Raw genomic sequence first — 23,961 nt, 5'->3', positions numbered from 1 at the left:
GGCATTAAAAGTCAAAATCATGTTTTTAAAAGGCAAATACATAAGACAGACAGTTTAAATCATGAGTTTTAAGGGTCAAAACACTGTTCTACGGGGCCAGATGTGAGGTTTTGAGGGGCCTGATGTGGCCCCCGAGCCACCAGTTGATGATCACTGCCCTAAAGAAATATTGCAACTCCTGGGATATACTATTGTTCACTTAACCCAGCAACATTTCACTGATAGGATCTACAGAACTGAACCCATTTAGACCCAAGTCTGCCTTAAAAAAAAACACTCTCTGTAAGCTGAGGATTACTTGAAAACAACCCTCAAATCTGAGGGTAAGAGTGAATACTAACCTGATTCAGATGGCACTTAAATGTTAGTGGGCTTTCTAATCTCTGTATGCATTAATAGCCTTTAAAGGACACATATTTCACCCCTTAAAAACAAGTTTACATTGGTCTCAGAGGTCCCCAAAACATGCCTGTGAAGTTTGTTGCAGAAAAACACTCCAGTATTGAATTTTTTGATGTCTTAAAAAAACAGTTTCAACAAGCTGTTTCTGTGTCTGTAGCTTTAAATTTTAATGAGCTGTTTGGCTCCGCCCCTCTCAGGAAATGAATGTGGCTCTCCTGATCTGAGAGGAGGATGAGTAGAGGATGACAGAGCTTTCTTCTAAGTGGGGGGACCTGAACCTGGAGGCGGGGCTAAATCCCCTCATGACATCATGAGGGGGAAATCTGAGAGCAGATTTTTTCAGCACACATTTTCTGAAAGGTGGAGAAAGAGAGGTGGAAGGATTTTTCTGATTCTTGGGGGGATTGTGGACAGGCCAGGGGCACATATTTTTGTTGTGAAAGCCTGAACAAGTCTATTTTGCATAATATGTGACCTGTAACACTATTTTAAAATGAGAAAAAAAGCAGCAACACTAAAGAATATTTACCCATTCACTCATATGTTTATTTACAAATGTCAATGATACAAACACTCAGAGAAAGACCGTAAAAGATGTAAAATATTCTCTATAGACTGTGTCGTATGGTTCTTTTCTTGAGGTCCTCCACGTACTCTTTGGCCCGGTCGAAGCCTGTCCTCTCCTCTTTTTTTGGCGGCGATCCCTCCACCAGTTTAACAAAGTAGTGACAGTAAACTTTGTCCATGATGCCGAACATGCCACGGCCATGGTAACGGATCCGCTTCAGGTACTTCCCTTTGCCGGAGTGCGATTCAGCTGGAGGAGTGGAGGAAGAGAGGACGGAGTGATTAAAATGGGGGAGATAAACAGAATAAGAGAGATAAGAAAGCTTAACTCATTTAATTTGTTGAAGTGTCTTTTAATGGGAAACGGTGTTAAAAGCAGAGATGGTGAAGAGTTTAGGCTTATCTTTAATAATGTCTGCAACTGCAAATTAATTACTCACTCGGTGCACTCCTTCAACTTAAAACTAATCTAAAGCTTTAAGAAGGACAGTCATTACATTCTCTCTCACAAACTTTAGGCATCTTCCCAAGTGTGTTTATATGAAGTTAGAAAACTTTAATCTGTTTTATTGGTCTACCTAAAATCTGGCTTTGAAATGCACATGTACAGGTCAAACTTTTGAAAGTCAGTCAAATAATGTGGTTGATTTATTCTTGCGTGTACACCTCAATCAGACCCAAACTGGGCCAGGTATTCTGAGCATGCTCCACAGCTCCCAGGCTGTGCAATGACTTGGAAGTTGAACTGCAAACGTGCTAATTTATAGAAATATTGCTTTATATATTGCTCTGCTGGCTGAATCAGAGGAAAACTTGCAGAATGTGTTAAACATGTTAAAGAACCGGTGTTATAAATGGTGGCTATAAATAAAGTTTAGTAAAACTCAAACCATTCATTTTAGAAAAAAAGGGTATTCCAAGGAGCAGGAGCGTGAGATTTGGAAATATGAAGTTAGAATACACATCAGACTATAAATATTTAGGATTTCCTCTTGATGAGTTTATGACTTATGAAACAGGAATCAAACTTTTAGTTGGTTCAGCTAGCAGAGCCTTGGGGTCTGTTGTTAACACATTGAAGGTCTGTGAAGATTTGGGATGGTCCACTTCTACTCAACTTTATGATGCCTGTGTTAATCCTATTTGTAATTATGCTGCTGGTTTTTGGGGATTTAAACCAAGCACAGCTTCAGATTCTATACAAAACAGAGCTATTCGCTGTTTTCTGGGTATTCATTTGCTCCTATCCTGGCTGCTGAGGGTGACATTGGTTGGATTCCTGTTTCAATAAGGAGGAAATGTGGCATGATAGGACTATGGAATCGTTTTATTAATATACCTGATAATAGGATCAATAAGAACATTTTTCTTTGGAGTTAAGAATTCTTCATGGGCTGCAGAGCTTCATGCTGTTTTTGGTGAAGCTGAGTTACAGTATGTATATAGAAATAATTTACCATGCAGCGTTAAAACAATTAGAGAGAAGCTACTATCTAGATTTGAATATAAATGGTTAAATGATGTCTTGGAGGAACCTAAATTGAGGACATATATTCAAATCAAGCATGATTATAGTACTGAATTTTATGTTAAAGCTAATTTAACAAGAAGACAGAGATCTTTTGTTGCCCTGAAATGTGTGTAAAAAAAATCCTGAAATATTCTGGAGCAATGATGATGACAGGATGGAATGGTTGTTTACTTTGAATATTTATAAGTTGGCCTCTTTTGTTGCAAAAGCATGGAAGAAGCATCAGGGTGGTTTGTTTAACTAGTCTATTATATTTCTAATCATCTACTTTTGGTTTCTAGTCTTTCAGTAAAGATAATAGTGTCTTGTGAGCCTATTTGGGCTGGCATATTGTTTATGCACAACACAATAATAAAATTTAAACAATCGTATAGAACAAACTCTCCTTATCTGTTGATGTTACCATTGTCTTAACACTGAGATGCACTCGAGCTGCAGCCACTTACCGACATACAGGTTTGATTTGTACTCAACATGGTGATTTTTGACCGCCATCTCCTGAGCTTCAAGAAGAACCTGCAAACAGAAAAACAACCTGTGACATCAATGCTCAAGATTTTAAAGCAAAATATGATGGATGACAAAGACAGCATAGAAAGAATGGATACACAACAACTCAGTGATGAAAATAAATCATTTGATTTGTATTAATTTGGCACTGTAATATCTTATTTTCTTAAACAAGAAACCAACAGTTAGTAAAGAGAAAAAGTGCATCTTCAAACCTCTCTCATGATTTTGGCTCCTTTCTTGTCGTTGAACTCCAGCTGTGCGATGGCCTGGTCGATACTCATGCCTTTAATCTGTGAAGGAGAATAAAAAGACAGAACAACAACATTAAAATTATTCCTAGGCATTGTCTTTTCCTTTTAATTTATCAAAAAAAAAAACCCAAAAACACTCAATGGCCCAAATATAGATGGCCAGAAAAAAGCATAGTATCTAATATAAATAGATAAACATGCTCAGCATCCAAGTATGGTGTAAGTTACTGTAAGTGAGTTCATGAAGGATATTTGTACTTTGTGTATTTCTTTGTTCAGTTTAATCAAAATTCATCCAATTTTTTAAAAGCTCAATCCTATCTATTATTTTTTTGTTTTTTTTAATGTTATTATTAATTTTTCTTATCATTATTAATATTATTATCATGATTATTTTTCTCTGCATATAACCCCCCCATACTGATGACCATAACACTCTTATGTCAATTTTTTCTATTATTCTTTTTTATCTTATTTATATATATTTGTTTTACTATTATATTCTAACATTATGAATATATATTAATAGATATACATTTTTAATTTTTTTTCTTCAACCCCCCCTTATCTCTCACTGTCCCTCATGTGCCACTTAAATATCACTTGTCTGTCTTATTTCTCACCATTAAAAAAATTAATAAATATTAATTTAAAAATTTACTGCAAGTGAATAACACTGATTACAGCAGAGCAGGGAAATCAGTGAAAAAGTCTTGAAAAGCCTTCTTTTAAATCATTAGAATCCACTTCTCCTAAAACACAAAATAATTCCAAAAATCCTGCTGATAAAAACATCATTTTTTATTTTACAAAGAAAAGAACAGAAGCCTGAGGCAAAATACATCAGTGCGTATTATTTACTCTGTTTTCTGTGATTCTGACTAAACTCTGGTTGTTTTCTCAGGATCTCAATTTATCTGTCTTGTCATCTCAGGAAAATAAACTGGCTTTCTCCATTTAAGTAATTTTCTTCAGATCAGTATCATTGGAGAACCAGCATTGCTATCACAAGAGAAAGAGATTAATAAGTCTAAATCTAAAAAAAAAAACCAACTGGAATGTATTTATTACGAAGCTAAGTAGAATAAATGTATTGATGCATGTCCTTTAGGCCGAACTTTGCAATTGCTTAACTTTTTGCAGTGTGGTTTTTATTTGACATTTTTCAGACAAGGAATTGTGTATCATTGGACTACTTTTAATGCTCAGATATGATGCATTTAATGATGCAGAGCACAAAAACGATCAGTGGTATTCATCACACACCTCTGTCAACAAGTAAAAGCTTTGTGTATTTCATAACATCAGGAGCAAATAACTTATTCAGTGTATAAACTGGATTCACAGTTGGATGTTTTTGGAATAATAGATACAGTACTGATAAACCTCACCAGTTTAGCCAGGTACCACATCTTGTCCTTGCTGTATTTAATCTGCCTCCTGCTGTGGTAGACTTCCTGAAAAGGAGGAGAAATATTAAATTAGACATTTTCAGAGAAAAAAGTGAACTTCAGCTTACCCTAAAATAAATGAAATTCCAAAAACTCTCAGTTAATGTTGCAAAGAAACCAATGAATACGACTCTGGCTGACACCAGAGAAGGTTGTCCTGCAATGCTACACTTCTTATTACAGTAAAATGTGGATTAAAGATCACATGTCTATAAGGCACAGTTTGATATTGGGGGGGGGGGGGGTCATGGATCAGATCTCAAACCAATGGTTTGGGCTAGGGCTGGGCGATTAATTGCGATTAGATTAAATTGCGATATGGCTTGCTGCAATTTCCAATCTCAAAAGTTGCAATATTTCTTTAACTTGAAATGTGTCAAATTATCAGTTTGATAAATCAATTTTTTGCAGCGGTACAGATTTTATGCACATTATGCAAACATTCAAGTGTCATTTTTCAGAAAATCCTCCTTTTTGTTTTTCATGTATGTTTTTCTTAACCAATGACTTGAAATTGACTTAAAATGATAATGCCCTTAAACAAAGCAGATGACATCACATTTGCAATACAAGCAAAAATAGTGAGCTCAGTCAACCCCAGCTGTGATCAGCTGGTAGCCTGCCTCACCTCCTCCACCCCAGCCGCCTCCTTTATAGAGTGGTGCAGTCGTGACGTAATTTTGTAGGCAAACCCAGAAGTTAGCATCGCATGGGTTCCCTCAGCGTCGAGCCTATGGGATTTTTCAATGGGTTTTTGGATTATTGCTGAAAATAAGATCTGTGTCCAATAAAAGTTTATGAAACTTGCACATTTTGTTCATAAATATAATCTTCATAAATTGATAATATAAGCATTATATCTGGTTCATTAATCTAACTGACGAAAGTAAAAAGGTCAGGTCATGCTATATTGAACTACAACAAGGTCAAATGAATTTTACGTCACCACCCACAGATACAAATGACTGGCAGGCTCAGTTGCCATGCTCCGATTGATGACTTACAGTCTACCCGACAAACATTGTAGTCCTTGTTAGCTGTCTTTAAGCATCCGCCTTTATTAAGACGTGAAAAGATAAACAATTCAAATTTGGGGCACATTTCCGATGTATTTTATGTTGTATGATAAAATTTTAAACTCTCTTGAGCTGTGTTCACCACAGACCTTATTTCAAGCATTTAACCAAAAACTCATTCAAAAATCCCACAGACTTTCAGACCAGAGAACTGGAACTGCTAAAATGCTAACTTCCGCATTTTTTTGAAACTTGTTGCACCCCCATATTCAGATTCATGCTACTATGGATTAATTGTTTCTGAAATAATTAAATTGTTTTCAACACACATGGTCTTATTTATGGAATTATTTATTGCTTGAATTGCAATCACAATATTTGGGCGAAAAAAAACACAATTAGATTATTTTTGCAAATCGTTCAGTCCTAGTTCAGGTCCCCTTAGGGGATGTGTTCAAACCTCAGGGGCTCTGTCTGCACCGAGGTTAGATTTTAACAATAACTAAAACATCAATAGCACTGGTTCTCAATTGGTGGGTTGGGACCCAAGAGTGGGTCACGAGGCTGTTTTCAGTGGCTTGAACTGGTTTCAGGAAAAAAAAAAAAAACATCTCTGATATTGAAGCCATAGCTAGACATCTATCCACATACTTTCTTTTGCAGTAAAACTAGTAAATTCTGATTGTTTTCTAGAGATTTTCACTTATTTTATATGTTTTTCATATGATAATTTGTAAACGTCGTCACCTTTCAAAACAAACAACCAAAAGGTGGTAAAACATAGTGAAAAGAAATGTTGCATGCATGTCCTCCCAAAGTGTTAGCCAGTCTCTTTCTTTAGCCTTTGGTTGTGTTCCTTTCAAGGTCCAAATTTCCACATTTTTTTGTTGAATTAATTTCATAATAATCAGACATTTAAGCCCCTACTTCCCATTACAGTAGGTGATGGGCCCTATGGCTGGATCAGCTGAGAACCACTGCTCTATAGGATAGTTATTACAAAGGTGTCTTGGTAAGAAAAAGGCTTGTTTAGGCCAGCATTGATGGGTTATACCTTGGTGGGGGGGTCAAAGCTCGCTGATGTATAATTGGTTCCCACATCTCTGAAACAAATGAACTACAAAAAGAAAACTACAGAAGTCCAAAAGCAGGAAAACCAAGCTCCTGGTCTTACAGTTTTATGTACATTCTGTTAAGATACAGTGAATATATATATATAAATGTGAGAAGAATTGTTGAAAAATGCTGACACTCTGTTGATGCACATTTCGATTTCATCACAGCTTTTAGTCTTTTGGGAAGTAGTCCATTAGCATGGCATGATTCAACTGATACGGCTTTGCCTTCTTTTTTATTGTATTTCCAGACTCACCGCAGGTCTGCGAGGTTCTTCTGCCAACTGAGGAGGATAAACCTTCAGGTTGTTCCTCTCCCAGTGTTTTGCATCCAGTGAAGCGCTTGTGTGTAGACATGAAAGCAGCTGAGAACTACCACCAAGAACCTGCAACCTGTAGAGAAAAGCAAATTATTTAAATACACAGTAATAAACACAATCTGTTATCATGGGGAAGCACATGCTGTAGAATCAGCTTTAGGACTGCCTTTCACTCTTACATACTGCTGTGGTCAAATTTGACCCTTTTTGACATTTGACAGCAATCAAATCTCATAACCCTATATTCTATATAGAACAACATATCAGATGTTGAAACTAACATATACTATTTCATGAGAAATATTAGCTCATTTTGAATTTGATGGCAGCAACACTCAAAAAAGTAGGGAAAAGGCAGGAAGGCCAGTTCAGCACTTGGACTCGTCTACTGATAGGCTCTGCAGTTCATGGATGGATGTGGTATGCGGTTTAGCATCATCTTGCTGAAATAGTCAAGGCCTTCCCTGAAAGAGACGTTGTCCGGATGGGAGCATATATTGCTGTAAAACCTCTCTCTAGCACTGATATTTCCTTTCCAGATGTGTAAGCTGCCCATGCCATAGGCACTAATGCAACCCCATACCATCAGAGATGCAGGCTTTAGAAATGAGCCAGGATAAAAACTGGATGGTCCTTCTCCTATTGGTCTACAGGACACAGAGTCTGTAGTTTCCATAAAGAATTTTGATCCACCTGAACACAGACCACTTCCATTTTTCCTCAGTCCATTTTAAAGCAAGGTTTGGCCCAAAGGAAGACGGCAGCATTTCTGGATCCTGTTTACATATGGCTTCTTCTATGCAGCTTTTACTTGCATTTGTGGTTGGCACAGTTAACTATGCTGACAGACAATAATTTCTGGAAGTGTTTCTTAGCCCATGCTGTGATTTCCAGTGCAGAATCATGTCTGTTTTTCATAGAGGATCTGAGTGGCCAAAGATCAAGAACATCCAATACTGACCCTCAGCCTTGTCCCTTGCTAAACAGATTAGCTCAACCTTTTGATGATATTATGGACTGTAGACGGTGGGGTATTCAACGTTTTTGCAATTTTATGTTTAGGAACACTTTTCTAGAATTGTACCACAACTTTTAGATGCAGTTTTTCACAGATTGGTGAACCTCTGCCCATCTTTACTTCTTAGAGACTCTGTCTCTCTAAAGTGTTTCTTTTCTACCCAGTCATGTTACTGGCCTGTTGCAAATTAGTTGCAAAATCCTCCTCCAGCTGTTTTCCATTAGTACCACTTACTTTTCGAGCCTTTTGTTGCCAAATTCCATGCATGTATTAAACGTGAAACAGTCAAAATACTTACATACATTAAATACTTAAATACATTAAATACTATGTAACACGTGTTTTAAAGGATAAAGACCCTTCTATGAAAGTAGAGCTGAGCATGCAAGCATTATGAAAGGGTTAACTGATGTACATTGTCAACAAATCACAAAATGAACATGTATTATCAAACTAGCTGTACACAGAAACTTACATATAAAAGCTCAAAGCTACTTTGTCGTTTAACTGTTTTACACGGTGACATGAATGTTTGGCTAAACAGTCGTTTGTCCTTCTGTCGAGACAGTAGCGTTGCCCTGGAAACTAAAGGCGGTACTTACCGTTGGTGTAATACTCCAGATATACTCCTGATAAAAGCGACACCTGAAAGGCGAATAGAACAGCCAAATTATCCCCAACAAACACATTTGATTTCATATAATTACGAATTTGTTTCTTCATTTCCTTACCACGTCCTGTCATTGGAGTCGCCATGTTGCAGTATTGCGACGCCAACGTTCGATTTACGGCGGTTTTGTTTGCAGCTTTAAGGCGAGACGAATTTTATAACGTGTCAAACCTCAATTTACAAGCATATTTTTGGTTTCTGAAGAATTACTTTTTAAAAAGTTGTCTAGGTGGGTCTCTAATCTGTTGGTTAACCCCGTACATGTATTTTAGATAGCGAACTCGAAGTAGTGTGACCTAAACCGGATTCCGTAGTGCGCACCGGTATGATTTACGACACCATGCTGGTCGTACGGCCGTTCAGTGTAGTTGCTACGACAGAGCAGGTACCATGTGAGAAGTTTGTCTCAGATTTATCTGAATTTATTGAAGAATTAGAGAATTTTTAACTTTCAGAGGAATCATGCACGAGAGGTCGCTCCCAGCCTCTCCTAACTGGTACTGCTCGCGCTGCAGTGACGTCAGCAGCAGTGGTTTATTCGGCGTTGGAGCCAAAAACAACATCTATCTGATAGATGTTTCTGCATCCTCATGCAGGGTCACAGGTGAGTCTGCTGTCCCTTCTGGGCTTTATAGGGACAGTGGTCACTCTGGTATTTATTCTGTAGACTTCATGCGGCTGAAAGATGTTTTAAACTCTGGAAAAAGGGGATGATATGTCTACATCAAGATGACCAAATTTATCAGGTGTGGTGATTACACCTTTTGACATCACGCACTTACAGATGAGCATCTAGATCTTAACATCAATAGACTGTGAGAAATCACAGTAAATCTCTGCTTAAAGACTTACTTAAGTTGAAGTTTATTTCTGGCAGTAATATGATTTAAATACTATATGTTAAGCATTTCTAAGTTAATTATAGGTGTGTATATACAGGTTATATCAGTGCACTTTGCAGTGGTCGTATTTGTTTGAATTATGCTGGTTAATCAAGTCAAATGAATGCATTAAGTGGTTCTGAATTATTATTTAATGTTATGATGGTAGGTGAATGTATGAGAAAGAGTGTGTGCTTTCTCAAACATATTTGACGGAGTTTATTGCAAGTGATTTCCAATATTTATTTGCAAATTGTGAATGGCTGGCCACAAATCTCTGATATCTGAACCAGCTAAAGGTTTTATTCCAGCTTCACAACTGCAGCACTTGTGAAAGGCATTTATTTTCTTGTTGTTGAAAATTCCCAGTAGTGAGCTCCCTGTCTGATAGTATGCAACCTCACTGTGACTTTGACACTAGAGATGTAATGATATTGAAATTTCATGCATAAATCAGTATTATTATGTTGCTGTTCTAATTTGCTGAAATTGTTCAAAAAATTCTGATACTCCATTTGAAATAATTGCATCAAGTTTTATATAAACAGTACAAACCAGTTTAGCAACAGAGAGCAGTGTGCACTTTCTTTTTGTAAAAACACAAAATTTTAACCAGCTAAAATTAAATAATAATAATAATAATAATGATAATAACTTTATTTGTATAGCACTTTTAAAAACACGGGTTTACAAAGTCCTTTGACAAGTGCAGAAGCAAGCAGAAAAACAAAGCAACATAAAACATTAAAGATGAAAACTTTATCAAATGTGCATTGACAATGGTACCTTGTCATAAAGTTGTATTGAAAAATTTTTTAAAAAGTATTTGTTTTTAAAAGTATTACATGACATTACAGTGCATCAACAATATCTTATTGAACTTGGATTTAATGTTTGGCTTGTGACAATGATAATAATAATAATAATAATAATAATAACAATAATTATAACTTTTTTTTATATAGCACTTTTATGATGATGATTTAGGACAGTTGCTGTAATTCTTCCTTTTTGTTGGCATTTTTCTCACTGTAAATAAATTATGCAGAATTAACTGACATAACAATTCTTCTAGGCAGTGTGTGGTCTGTGATGTAATTGTGTTAATGACGTTAGTGAGGTATAACAACATCCAACACAGGATTACAGTGAAAAGTTATCAAACCTCAAAATTTCATTTTTTCCTATTGAAACACATAAGCTGGGCTTAAATGGTTCTACAGTGACTACTAGGGAAATAAAGATAATATGTTCTCACCAAAATGAAACAAATGTATAAAGAAATGCCTGTAGCCTAAATATGCTGTAAAACTCTCCAACACAGTTATCCTTCTTTTGCCAAACTTTCTGAATTATCAAGGAATTCTTGTTTAAAGTTAGCTTACACTAGCTGTTTTTTGGGTCACTGTACCATTTAAGCCCACCTTGGAAAAAGACATTTTTTGAAAATATTTCACCCACCCAAACCCTTTTTGTGTCTTAATTTGAAGATTTATGTAAAATGAATCAAAAAACCCTTAGTTTGTGTACTTATCATTTTTAATCCTTAAGCAGTGTATCTATCAGTAGGGCTACATGTATTGATTAATTATTCGCTCGCAACGCTAGCTAGCATAACATCTTTTCACATAAAACTAAGTAGTAAGAAACGACAAAAAACCACTTGTTTATACACAAAAAACTAATCAATAATCTCTCAAATTACATGATATGAATGTACTTAACAAGTCAGTGGCTGAAAATAGTTGAAAAAAGGTTCTTTCTGAGGGGTCCCAAAACACCAAAGTTTTGAGGCAACTTTATCTGAGCCTCCTTGAGACTGCACGAATGTAGGCGTATTCAGTATTGACTAATGTCACTGGTGCCAAACAAAAAACAAAAAGATTACAGGGGCAAAAAAAAAAAAAAAAAAACTGACATATAATTAAGAAATTGTGTGATTGGACAAAATAATGCATAGCATTATACAAGCCCCTCTTTTTTTTTTTTTTTTTTAAATTGACTTCAGAGTTGCAAGTGGGCTTAAATGGTGCCTGGGCTTAATGGGTATGCTTACCCATTAAGGGGTACGCTTACCCATTCCAGACTTGTCAGTGGCTTTTAAATACATACAAGGATTTATTTTTTACAAGAAGTTAGTTGAACAAATTTATTATTAAGATTTGAGATTTTTGAAAACTAAACTAAAACTAAAAAGCAAATTTTCTTCACCTGTTAAAACTTGTCATGTCTTTTTCAGTTGATGTTTATGGTCTCAGCTAGTCCTGGTCTTGACTTGGTCTTGACCCCCATAGTCTTGGTCTTGTCTTGTTCTCAGATAGTCTGGTCTTGAGTACAACACCAGGACCAACAGACCTCAATCCTTAAAAGTGTTTCTAAGGACTAAATTTTGTTTCTTTCATCATTTATAAAGCTTAAGGTGTGTTTAAAGTACTGAAGTTTTAGGTCTAAACTGTATTGAAATAGATATCTGCTAAAATGAATTTGTCAAAATCAGCATATTGGACAACAATCTGATATTGTGCATCACTAGATGTGCCGGTATCTGGTACTGGTGCCAATACCAAGCCTAAGTACTCATCCTGGTACTCATAAAGAACATTTTGGCAATGTTTAATAAGTATGGTGTTATACAGCATGATGCTAGCCTCTCATTATTGGAGCAGGTAGGCAAAGTTCAAGCCATGTCTGCAGCTTGATTTAAGATCTGTAAAGGCATTATTATGTCTTCATATTTGTACTCTCCAACTCTACTTGATACAAATAAAAGTGGTTTAACAATATTTGCAAGCATCCAGCTATGACAGCGGCTTTGCTTCATTTATTTTACTTCTGTCTGCTTTCTTTCTCTCTTTGAACTTGTGGTTAAACCACAACTCAACTTGAAAGATGAGAAAGTATGGCTTCCTCCATGCCATGCACAGGCATCCTGCAGAACAAAGGACAGAGATAAAGTGTGCACATGTGCTGGCTGTAAACCTTGGAGAGCTGTATAGGTCAGCCCTTAGAATTGGCACTTTGTCAGGATACCCAGTTAAGCTACTTGAAGCTGGATCAGGCCAGTATCCAGTATTAGGAGGGTCAAATCTGCACACCCCTAGCCCATAGTGATGTGTTCAGGTGGCTCTTTCATTGGCCATTGGCCAAACCTTAAATGTGATCAGTAAACTATCATGGATGATGAAGACAGCTTTGAATCTTCATAAAGGGTTACAACCAGAGAGTGTTTGATATTTGCTTTTAAATCCCTGGATCTGCTTCGCGAGTACAACTCAAGTGACAGCTGTTGAAATTATAACCATACATTTCTTGGGATTTGGTAACACAAAGGCATTTATAAGTATTTTCTGTGCTTTTCAGTCTTAGCTTTATGATCAGAAGCTGAAATCCAACCCTGTATTTTCCAGGTGAGCTCGTCGGCCATAAAGACTTAGTGACAGGCTTTTCTTTCTGCCAGCATGCCGGGCAGAGTCACATCTGTGTCAGCTCCTCCAGCGATGGGAGCATTCGCTTCTGGGACTCAGACAACAAGGTGCTCATTCGAGAGGATGGAGTTCACCAGGTGAGTGTTTTTGTTGTCTCATTCCTTAAAAAATAGTGGGGTTTTACGACATGCTAGAGACCCCTTCAGGCTGCAAACAGCCTCACCCTCAGCAGCAGAAATAATGAGGCAGAGCTTTAATTTCTGGAGCTGATGCTTATTTTTAAAATTGAGGATACAGGTAAATTATCTCATGAGCTGCACTGTCATAACTTTATTTTCCAATTAAGTCTAAAGTGTGCTTCTAACCTGTGGTGTAGACAGAGAATTTACCATATGAGCTGGACAGGATTTAGAGACAATCGTTTTCCTCTGCAGGAGGATGAGAGCACAGATTCCTACAGAGGAACAATTCATTGTTTCCCTTGAGGGCATTTTTTAAAACAGTTGTCAAGGTTAGAGAGGGCAGTGCTTATTTATTTTCTATTATTTGCTTCGAATAGTGCCTTCAGGGGATAATTTTTCTCGAGTTTGATCCAAAACTTAAAAGCTGCACACTGTCAGGATGGTAAGATGTCAGTCTTTGAGGACAGAGAGGCCTTGGAAAGATTTAAATCTTTGTTAAAAATAAGCCAGAAAAGAAAAGGAATAAACGATGCTTGGATAAACTTTGATGTCATTTTTTTTTTAGTGTTTTTCTACTTTGTCTTTGACTGTTTTTCTCCTTTATGATGGGATGTTCAATCAGTTTTGACTTAAGTTTGAGCTGGCATGTGGAGGAGAGATATCTGTGAGCAGAATTTGACCTTCATAACAGTCTTTTTCTCAATTGTTATTTTAGAAATATTCTTTATTAATATCACAGGAAACTAAACATTACATTCTAATGAATTTCCACACACAGGCGTAAGCTGAAATCACAAAGAGGACCTGCAGACATGCATTCATGAAGAGGTTTCAGATTTGGGTTCGACTGAATTTGTGCTTGATGTTTTTTTCTTGCCTATAAAAAGACTCCTGTTACCGCACTTCACTGGTCCCCTGTGGATAAAAACCTGGTGGTTTCAGGTGATGAGAAGGGCATCGTGGTTTGTCACTGGTACAACACAGGAGACACTGCCAGCTTCTTCCCAGAGCCCCGGACCATCTTCTGCCTCAGCTGCTCCCCGCACACCTGGAGCTCTGTGGCTGTGGGGTAAGATGGAGACACTGAGAGGGAAAAAGTCACTTTGCTGGAATTAAACTAGTCTGCTAACAATGTGGAGTACAGTTCACAGTGACATATCTGAAACAAAAATTTAAACATCTTTAATTTTAAAACAGCAAAGATTAGATATTGTTGAGATTTATATATACATTAAATTATTGAAAAAATAATTTAATTTCAGCAATCCATCTAACAAGCTGAAGTTCTGCTTGCCTCATTGCTGAACATGCCTACTTTTATATAGTGATGCTCTGACCCAGCTTTTTAAGTTCTGATACTGATCTGATTTGTCTGATTTTGGTTTCTACTGAAAATGATATTGAGAGAACTGCACATGTGCAAAGCAGCCTTTGTTGGCTGTGCCTTTTTTATGATCCTCATTTGCTTCATATCATTTAAGCTGTAAGTTTGTGCATATTTTACCTAACTGGCATAAGGAAATGCCCTTTTTTGCACCTATAAGGGCTATGTGTAAACACATAAACTGCTTGTAGTTTTTGCCATAAACAAGTGTGAAATGCATCCAAACTGGTTTGCCTTTGTCGTTAGCTTCCTTCATGCAATGATCAGGCTGGGCAGCACAGAACTGAGCTGTATAGTCAACATGTTCTAGTTATTTGAGTTTGGATGAGACTATTTTCCATATCCCAGATTGTGATTGAACCAATGCATCCTTGCTTTTACAGTAAGATATTAATCTTCATCCTTAGCTACACCTATTCCTCATAACACTGCATGCATACTTACTTTTCTTCAGTTAAAAAAAATCTCTGAAGTACAATGTATTTTAAAAAATCTTGAAAAGTTTCAGAACTCTAAAGCTGTATTTCAGAAGCTATGGATGGTAGCAAAGCAAGGCTAAAATAAGAAAATGTCTTTGTGTCTCAGGTACAAAGATGGGATGATCGTGCTGATCGACGTGAGCAGGAAAGGCGAAGTGATCCACCGCCTCCGTGGACACGATGATGCAATCCACTCGCTGGCATGGTCGTCGGTGGTTGGCGAGGAAGTCCTCTACAGCAGACCCGAGGACAGTGAAAGTATCATGGGTGTGTCTGCAGGAGATGAGAAGGGCTGCTATCTTGCGTCTGGCAGCAAAGACCAGACAGTGAGGGTCTGGAGCTCAGCGAAGGGAAAGGGTGAGAAAGTCTGGCAAGGCTTGACCCGCATCCATTTGTGAGGCAGATTTAAATTTTAGAGCACAACAAAGACATTAAAAATAATTCTAGCTTTATAAAGAATTAATGTAATTCTTAAGACAATCATTCCTCTCTCAGTCTGCTTCACATTTCCTGTCTCTCTTCACTTGTGGCATCATTTGAGGAGAAAAAAGTCTATCTTTCGAAGATGGAACTGGATGATCTTGTCTAATCCTCTCTCCTACCTCTCACTTCCTGGCTTCCTGCAGGTGTGATGACTCTTAAGCTGCCAGTGGTGAAGAAAAGAGGCTCTGCGGTTGACCCCGGGGTCAAAGAGAGACTGTGGCTCCACGTCCACTGGCCGAAGGGACGGCCGACACAGCTGGTGTCCAGCTGCTTCAGGTACATGCCAGTGTTGAAGCTACAGTATTCAGATATTTGATCTGAAGTGTCCTCGTTACCCTCAGGCAGTGGAAACGGCTACTGGAAAATGCAGCTCTGTTGTTGCAACTCATACGTGTTATCGGCTGCTCACTTGAGCTTACTATGAGTTCAGTCGTGCAGAATTCCATCCCTACCCCAGTAATATTCTGGACCCTTTTGGCGTTTCCATGCCAACTAGAGGCCTGGCCTGCTGTCCAGTGCACCGACCTCCCCTAGCTTACTTTGTTTTGATTGAGGACTCTGTTCATTAAAAATGGCACTTCATTAGGAGTATTTACTAGATGGTAATGCCGTTAAACCATAGAAGTTTTTGATTGCAATTAATATAAGAATTTCAATAGTTAATTGTGATTAATGTGGTTTTTGTCACATTTTAAGATCCCACTATTTTGCATTTGAAACTGGAGTTTTGTCTTAAATTAAGGATAATTGACTTCCTCTTTAGATACAGACCTGCTTGTCCTGAAAGGAACAATAAAGCTTAAAATAAAAGAAATGCAATGCACTAATTATAGACCTTCAATAATCGCATATTAACAAGTATTAAGGCTTTTCTTTTTTATTGATTAGTTTCACATAAAGGGGAATTAAGGGGAATTAAAGCTGTTAAAAGTGCCCTTCCTTGTTCACGCGGCAGATGATCCCAGAATGCTTTGCATTAGCTCACAGCATGAACTAGGAAGGGTACTTTTAACAGTTTTTCTCCCTCTTTATGTGTATTGATGTAAGTGTTTTACATTTATGTTTATTTATATTACAGTTTTGTTTGATAAAGTAGTTTAAAGAGTGGAAAAATATAACTGACTAAAACTGAACAGAAATGTTTTCATTGATTAAACCTGGACTAAATATCTAAAGGCAAAATGTGACTGACATTTTTACATATATTTATCCAGAGACTAGGATTAAATCTAAAATAGTTGCTGAAATTAACAATCTACTTTATCAATTAGTACGATGGAAGAGAATTGAGGACAAAGCAGAGGCCAGTCAGCTGTTTCAAACATTTTGTGGTTATTTTTTAAACTCTAACCTTTTGTTTTACTGCTTTAATAGCAGACTCTTGGTTTAGTTTTTTCCTCTCAGTATAGTGTGAAACTCATTTTTCAGTGAGATAATCCCAAATCCAATTTTCTGTACTTCACAGTGTTTTTTGTCTTTGTGAGTCATGATGTTTTCTCTGGTGCTTCTCTTGAACGGAGGTGCTTAATTTGTGGCTGTAATTTAGAAAAACAAAACCAGCCAGCTACATCAGGATGTTCTGTTTTTAGACATTTTTCCCCTGCAGGATGTCTTACTGTCTGCTGTTGTGGTTGTTTGCTGGCAACAAATAATAATAGATTTAAGAGTCCCTGTAATCTTCTGTCTCCAGTATTCAGGGTTTAAATCTGTAAGCAGACAAAAATTCACTCCATTAAGTGTTGATGCAATTCTTTTTATTGTCATAAATATTCACAAAACTGCTCTGTAAGTGTCATGGCACACAGTGCTATAAATGCATGATTCTTCTGATTCTTAATGTTTTAATATAATAAAGCAGCCACAATCTACACCTCTGTCAGACCACAGACAAACAAATATTTGGAGCGCCATTTAACAACATTTTAAGCTCTTTGGTGCTCTCCTGGTCATGATATTCCAACAAAAAACAGTCCTGGGGCTTTTGGGACGGACCTCCATGATCCAAGTCCAGCAAAAGATTTAATCCATATCCCAATATACTGATATCAATCCAATAACATCCATAAACTTCCATAGTTTACTTCAAATCTACTAATAATAGAAACTTTCTTGTTAGTATGTAATGTTGTGTATGAAGCAGCATTTCACAATTAAAGCACCCTGGGCAGAGATGGGCATTTTGGCATGAGGCTGGATGCTACTGTACAATCCCACTTTGTACAATTTCACAATCCCTGTACATTTTCATGAAGGAATCCCAGGAACGTCTTGAAATACAGGTTTATTATTTATCCTTGGGTGTTTAAAGTGTAAGGGTATGAGTATGTTTTTGTGTCTACAGTGGTGAGTTGGTGATGTGGGATTTGACCCGGGCGGGGAAGCAAAGGTGGACTCTGTTTGGGACTTCTTCAGAGGGTCAGAACCACAACAGGATCGTCTTCAACATGAGCTCAGTCTGCCTGCAGGACGACAGAGAGCTGCTCATCAGCACCTCCATGGACAGAGAGGTGGGCTGGTTCACTGTGCATCTTACAATTTTTATTCCTTTTATTATTTATTCTAATATGCACAAAGGTGTACAAGGGATACTTTAAAAGTTAAATAATAATTTGTTAATTTTTGAGAAGTAGGCACAATTTTTTTAGATGGTGGGCACGCAGATGGCCTAGCGATCTAAGGCACGACCCATGTACATGGGCTGCCCAGGTTCAAATCCGCCCTGTGGTCCTTTGCCGCATGTCTCTACCCACTCTCGTCCCATTTCTAACTTTATCCACTGTCCTCCTCTGTTGAATATAGGCACGAAAAGCCCAAAAATAAATCTTAAAAAAATAAAAAATAAAAAATTGTACATCGTACAGTTGTAAATTTATGAGAAACCAAAAACAGATTTTTTTTTTTTTTTTTTTTTTTTTTGCATGTTCATGATATTAAACTCCTTTTTCCGTGATCTTGGCAAAATAACTATTCAGAACCACACAAATAACAAAATAACCTAATGATTACTAATTATTAACAGGACCCACTTGTTACGAGTTGATGCGAGCATATATCAGCGGGCATGCAGCATCTATCCATGAGATGAACTGAAGAAAAATCAGGATTTTAAAGGACAGGAGACGGACCTTCTCTCTCTTCTGCTCTCTGTGTGTCTCTCACAGACACTAATGTTAATTTGTTCATTTTAACAGATAACAAAGGGACTTAATACACTGAATACTTGATTCTGATTGGCTCTGGAAGTTCCATTGATGTATGGACCTATGGAACTTCTCAAGTAGTTCCGGTCAAATTTTTTTTACACTGTTCCAAATTAATGTGCAGCAGCTGTTAGAAGATAGGAGTAACTATAGCAACCTGAGGCAGTCATATTTTCTGAGCAAGGACTACAGTGTCACCAGCCTAAGGTGCCTGCAGGCCGGCATCAACCATCACTTAACTGACATAAATAAGATGTCAGACTCCAGGTTTAAGACCAGTAATGCAAGATGGCCTTATCTCCTGTGTCCGGCGTATGACTTGTTTCCAGGCTAAGCTTAAAACTAAGAGATGAGTGTCGCAAAAAAACTAAATTCCCTCCTGTTTCATCTTCCATAAACTATTTTTTGGAAAAATTAAATGACATAAAACAAAAGAAAATAAGCCAGTATTTTTTTGTAGAGCCAAAGGAAACACTTCTGATTAACCAGCATGATAGTAACTAATAAATATTGGCGTGTCTCTAACGGAGAATCAGCACCTGCAGGGCATGGACAGCTCTGTTTTATCTGTGACCTTATAGTGCAGAAGGAGGTGTTATTCTGTTTATTCAAACAGCTGGTCTTTATGCCTTTTTATTTCCATCCAGAAAATGTGCTGAGCGGACTAGTTTCTTTGTTCTGTTGTGGCTTCGTATCTATGGCCCGTCCTATTAACTGGAGTACTAAACTACGGTTACATTCCCTAAGAATGTCACAGGATTGGAATGACTATTCAAGTTATTAGTCAAACCCTCAGGTATTGCTGGGGGAAAGGAATTTTTGCTTTAGTAAAACTTCCTATTTCTTGGTTTTATTCATTCTTTTCTTTGGAAAGTGACCATGGTATAAGCGGGTTAATGCCTTTTGAAGTGCCAAATGATCAGCTCCCTCTGCTGCTCATCGGACAGTTCAGGCCTCCATGTTGTGCATCAATCCCTAATAATTGGACACCTCGTCAGGCATTAACCCATACATATTTGCTGACCGGTAAATTGAACAGACAGCAGGTGTAGATGCTGTGACATAGGGAGGAGGAGTGACACTCAGCAGTGCCACTTCAATACTGACATCTTTGTGTTGAGTTGAAAATGCATTATTTCTAAGTTATATAGAGCCTAATATAATCTCTGTCACTGGTGTACTCCTATCCTCTCTCTACCTGGATTAGAAAGTGAATGCTCCTCTGTCTCCCTCTGCTGCATGCCTCTCATTTTTCCCTGCCTCTGCTGCATCTTCCTGCTATTGTCTAGCCAATGAGATTTTCATTCAATGAGAGCTCATCAACAAACTGACTGACTGAAGGTGTCAGCCCCAAAAATCAGTTTATCACCCAGGCCTTGTCTAGCTGTATCATTGCTTTGTTTGTAATTACCGTCAGTTTTTTGCGCTGTTCTTTTATTAGCAGAAGGACAAAGAGAGGATTAGTTTGGCTTAAATGGTCAATGACCCAAAGTTTATTAAAGATTACAAGTGTCACAAATATCACCCATCTGTGTGTCTTCACCCTCGCTCTGCGCAGAGGTAGGAAAAAGTGAGCTCCCAGAGAAGAAAGCTCCCGAGCACAGAGAAGTGTCTCTCTTTTAATCCTCAGGGGAGGACTCTCCTACACTTCCTGGTGAGGAGGAGTCCTGTGAATTACAACACTTCCCAGTCCAGCGTGGTCTCCTCAGTGTGTAACAAAGAGTGGTCTCACTAATGTTAACCTTAGCTGTTCTCCTCACTGTATACAAAAAGAGCCACTTGCTTATAACTCTAACCTTAGCAGAGGAAAATATCAACTATATATGGAAAATACGATGTATTGTCTTGTAAGCGTGCAACGTTTCTGTGTTAAATGCCTCTCTCAATTGTACAAGCTGACCTAAACCTTCACATCTTAGGCATAACACTATCTCTTACAGTGCATTCGTGTTTTAGCCTTAGAAATATTTTACACTACCATCTTTCCCTCTCTCTACTTTATCTCAGTGTTGATTGCCCAATGCTGCATGCTCACTTCATCTCACTGATAACAGCTTTGGTTAAATGTTTGTCACTCTGAACTTTAACACTTCCAGCATCATAAAACATAAACATAGAATTGCTGTAATATGATATTATCATTATTGTTGGTCATGCACCATGTTTTGTCATAACTTATCCTGGGATTCCCACCCCTATAGGTAACCAGCATCCTCTCTGATTTTTGTTGTTCCAGATTAAGTGCTGGGATCTGACCTCTCTGGACTGCCTCTGGACTTTACCCACCCTGGGAGGTTTCGTCTACGCTCTCACCTTCTCCCCTGTAGGCACAGGGTGTCTGGCGCTGGGTGTTGGAGACAACATGATCCGGGTTTGGAACACACTGACCACCCAGAACCAGTACGACACCCGCTCATTCTGGCAGGGCATCAAATCTAAAGTCACAGCGGTGAGAGGTTCAGGGTTCATATTTTTGTCAAAGCTTGGTGTTAATTTCTCCTTGTGAAATATTTTACTTTTTACATTTTCTGCTTTTACTGAACTAAACAAGCATTGCATTTGTGCTTTATTAAATAATACAGAAGTATAACTTTCAGTAACAGTATACTTTTTAATCTACGTGTAACCCAGAATACATGCAGGAAGGAAGAAAAAACTAAATAGGTTTTTCTATGCCATCTGTAATAAGTGGTGGAGCCTTAGAAAACTGAGAGTTACAGACAAAGTTTTGAATATATTTTTACATCCACTTTTTGACAAAATCCTACATTGACCTGCTGATAAACCACACTTTTACCAGCTTTAAATTCTAAAAGGGAACATTATTTATGCATACAGCCCATATTACAGCTGATACAGCAGTCGTGAATATCAGAAGATATTTTCATATATGCTGATACTAATGTCATGCCAATAATATTTTGCATCCTTAATTATAGTATTCTTTGTCAGAGGTAGTCCTCTTAGGCTCAACCACAGTAGTCTGCATTCAAGTCGAGGGGTTGGGCGTCCCGATTCTTGATGGAATGGAGGGGCTGTATAAAGTGCTAGGGCTACATGACTCTTTAAATGGAGATTTTCCAGAGGCACACTCCAAACCACCGAGTGTTATGGGAAATCTCCCAGAATGCCTTGTGAATTATTAGCAAGATTATTCAATTCAGTTCAACGTTTAGGAATGTTTTCCTTCACTGCAGCTGGCGTGGCACCCCAAAAAAGAAGGATCGCTGGCTTTTGGCACAGATGATGGAAAAGTTGGGATCTATGACGTCTTCTCAAACAAGTAAGAATTTTGTTTAGCTTATTTTCTACCTGTATAAATCACCTCAGAGTCTACAAAACCATATGACGGCCCACTCTCAATTCCTCCGTTTGAATAAGCTAAACATATAGACAAATATTAAAGGCACCCTGTTGAATATTCAGACCTGAAGTTATGCTTTGGAGCAGTATACTTTGCAATCATGTTTTTGGTTGTATTGTTCACGTGCACAAGAATATAAGCAATTCAGTGCTCTGCCATCATTGGGCACGTTGATGAGAAATCATTCACTGAAGTGTAGCATTTTGCCTTAAGAAGTGAAGAAGCACAAGTCTGCTGGCATGCATACAATAACAAAGCAATGAAAATTATTGTAGAGGTTGTTGTGAATTGATTCATGCATGATACTGACTGTGTTTTACGTTTTTCAGTCATCTTTTTAGCTGCATTTTGAGGTATACCTGCACCCCACGTTTAATTTTGGAAGGTCACTGCATGTACAACATTTTGAGTTTTTTTTAAACCAATAAAAACCTGACTTTAAGCATGCCTTCAAACTGCACAAGGAGATGACTGCTGTTATTTTAACTGAACTTGGAGATCCTCCTGAGAGTCAGGTATGTTGACCCTTGCTTGCATTTTCTGGGGGTCTTGTTGTGATCCCCTGAGGCTCCTGGGTCACAGTTTCCTGCAGTCATCTCTGCCTCATCTTTCCCTGACTAAGGCCTTTTGCTCTGCTTCATCTGCTCTCAGGCCTCCTCACATATCGAGCTCCTATCACCGGAAAACCGTGTACACGCTGGCCTGGGGACCCCCAGTCCCCCCGATGTCATTTGGTAAGTTCCTAATGAACTCTAAGCAACTTCTGCTGTTTGCTCTGAACGCTCTGACCCAGCAAAAACACCAGCAGCGAAACCAGTGAGTCAGCAAAAAAAGACACAGAAACATCTTTACACACCGTTTTATAATCGACTTTGTAATTAAATGAGCTGAGAAAACACTCCGCGCTAACCTCCCACACCTCAGCTGCTGGTGGGGGCAAACAGGAAGTTAATTTCAGCAGCTGTTGGCAGATGACGTTTTGATTAGTGTGTCAGATACTCTGCTTCAGAGCTGTAAACGTAATTGTTTTTATGCAACCAATCTGCTGATTGCTCCCAAATGAACAAAAGGAGCAGCTAATGTGTTTCTGGTGGAGATCTGGAATCTCGTTGGCTCAGATCATAATGACTCTTAAAAGAAGTGTAAAGGAGGTTACGTTACCCTCCTCTGTTTGCTGAGTCTGCCTAATTTCAAAGTAAACAATCAAACCAGACCACTTAAAAAATAGTTTGTGTGTTTATTTGGTGTTTGTTTTGTGTGTGTGGCGTCCAGGTACAGCAGGAGGAAAACCGTCCTACAGTCTGTACAGCTGCGCAGGTGAAGGCGTCATCCTGCAGCACGATCCAACAAAGCTGAGCGGAGAGGCGATGGACATCGACAGGCTGATCAGAGACACCAACAACATCAAGGTGAGAGGGACATTAGAGCAAAGGTTTCTGGGACATTAAGGCCCTGTTTACATGACAAGTCTTTCAGGTGAAAATGCAAAACTGTTGCCTGAAAACGGAACAATTTGAAAATGGGCTCAAGAGTGAAAGTTTTTTCAAAACACCCATGTCTCCATGTAAACATAGAAAACGACGCTTTCTGAAAACGCACATGCATGCTACGTCTGCAGTCAGCTGTCAAGCGCCAGTGTCGCAGCACTCTAAACTGAGCCGTTGCTTCTCGACCCGAGCTGTCAGGTGTAGTTACCTCTGATTCAGGTT

General features: G+C 38.2%; 2 protein-coding genes across 2 annotated transcripts in view; one reads left to right on the top strand and one right to left on the bottom strand.

Annotated features, from left to right (window-relative positions):
* Positions 1-924: 924 nt before the first annotated feature.
* Positions 925-9,089, bottom strand: mrpl22 (mitochondrial ribosomal protein L22). Its single transcript, XM_041801376.1, has 7 exons — positions 8,916-9,089; positions 8,787-8,829; positions 7,104-7,239; positions 4,656-4,721; positions 3,226-3,303; positions 2,947-3,016; positions 925-1,219 (listed from the first exon to the last, which is right to left on the bottom strand). Exons 1-7 carry the CDS (start codon positions 8,938-8,940, stop codon positions 1,011-1,013), a joined length of 627 nt encoding a protein of 208 aa, XP_041657310.1. The 5' UTR covers positions 8,941-9,089; the 3' UTR covers positions 925-1,010.
* Positions 9,090-9,196: 107 nt separating this feature from the next.
* gemin5 (gem (nuclear organelle) associated protein 5) overlaps positions 9,197-23,961 on the top strand; it is a 41,290-nt gene continuing 26,525 nt past the window's right edge. Inside the window, exons 1-10 of the mRNA XM_041801375.1 lie at positions 9,197-9,458; positions 13,143-13,297; positions 14,230-14,411; positions 15,312-15,562; positions 15,832-15,964; positions 18,030-18,195; positions 21,125-21,337; positions 22,086-22,171; positions 22,904-22,986; positions 23,525-23,661. Coding sequence (XP_041657309.1) covers positions 9,317-9,458; positions 13,143-13,297; positions 14,230-14,411; positions 15,312-15,562; positions 15,832-15,964; positions 18,030-18,195; positions 21,125-21,337; positions 22,086-22,171; positions 22,904-22,986; positions 23,525-23,661 — 1,548 coding nt within the window. The 5' untranslated portion in view covers positions 9,197-9,316. The remainder of the gene's footprint in view (positions 9,459-13,142; positions 13,298-14,229; positions 14,412-15,311; positions 15,563-15,831; positions 15,965-18,029; positions 18,196-21,124; positions 21,338-22,085; positions 22,172-22,903; positions 22,987-23,524; positions 23,662-23,961) is intronic.

The sequence above is a fragment of the Cheilinus undulatus genome, linkage group 12 (assembly GCF_018320785.1).
Source record: "Cheilinus undulatus linkage group 12, ASM1832078v1, whole genome shotgun sequence".
Taxonomy (NCBI): domain Eukaryota; kingdom Metazoa; phylum Chordata; class Actinopteri; order Labriformes; family Labridae; genus Cheilinus; species Cheilinus undulatus.
Note: the sequence above shows the minus strand (reverse complement) of the source record. Positions and strands in the feature narration are given on the sequence as shown.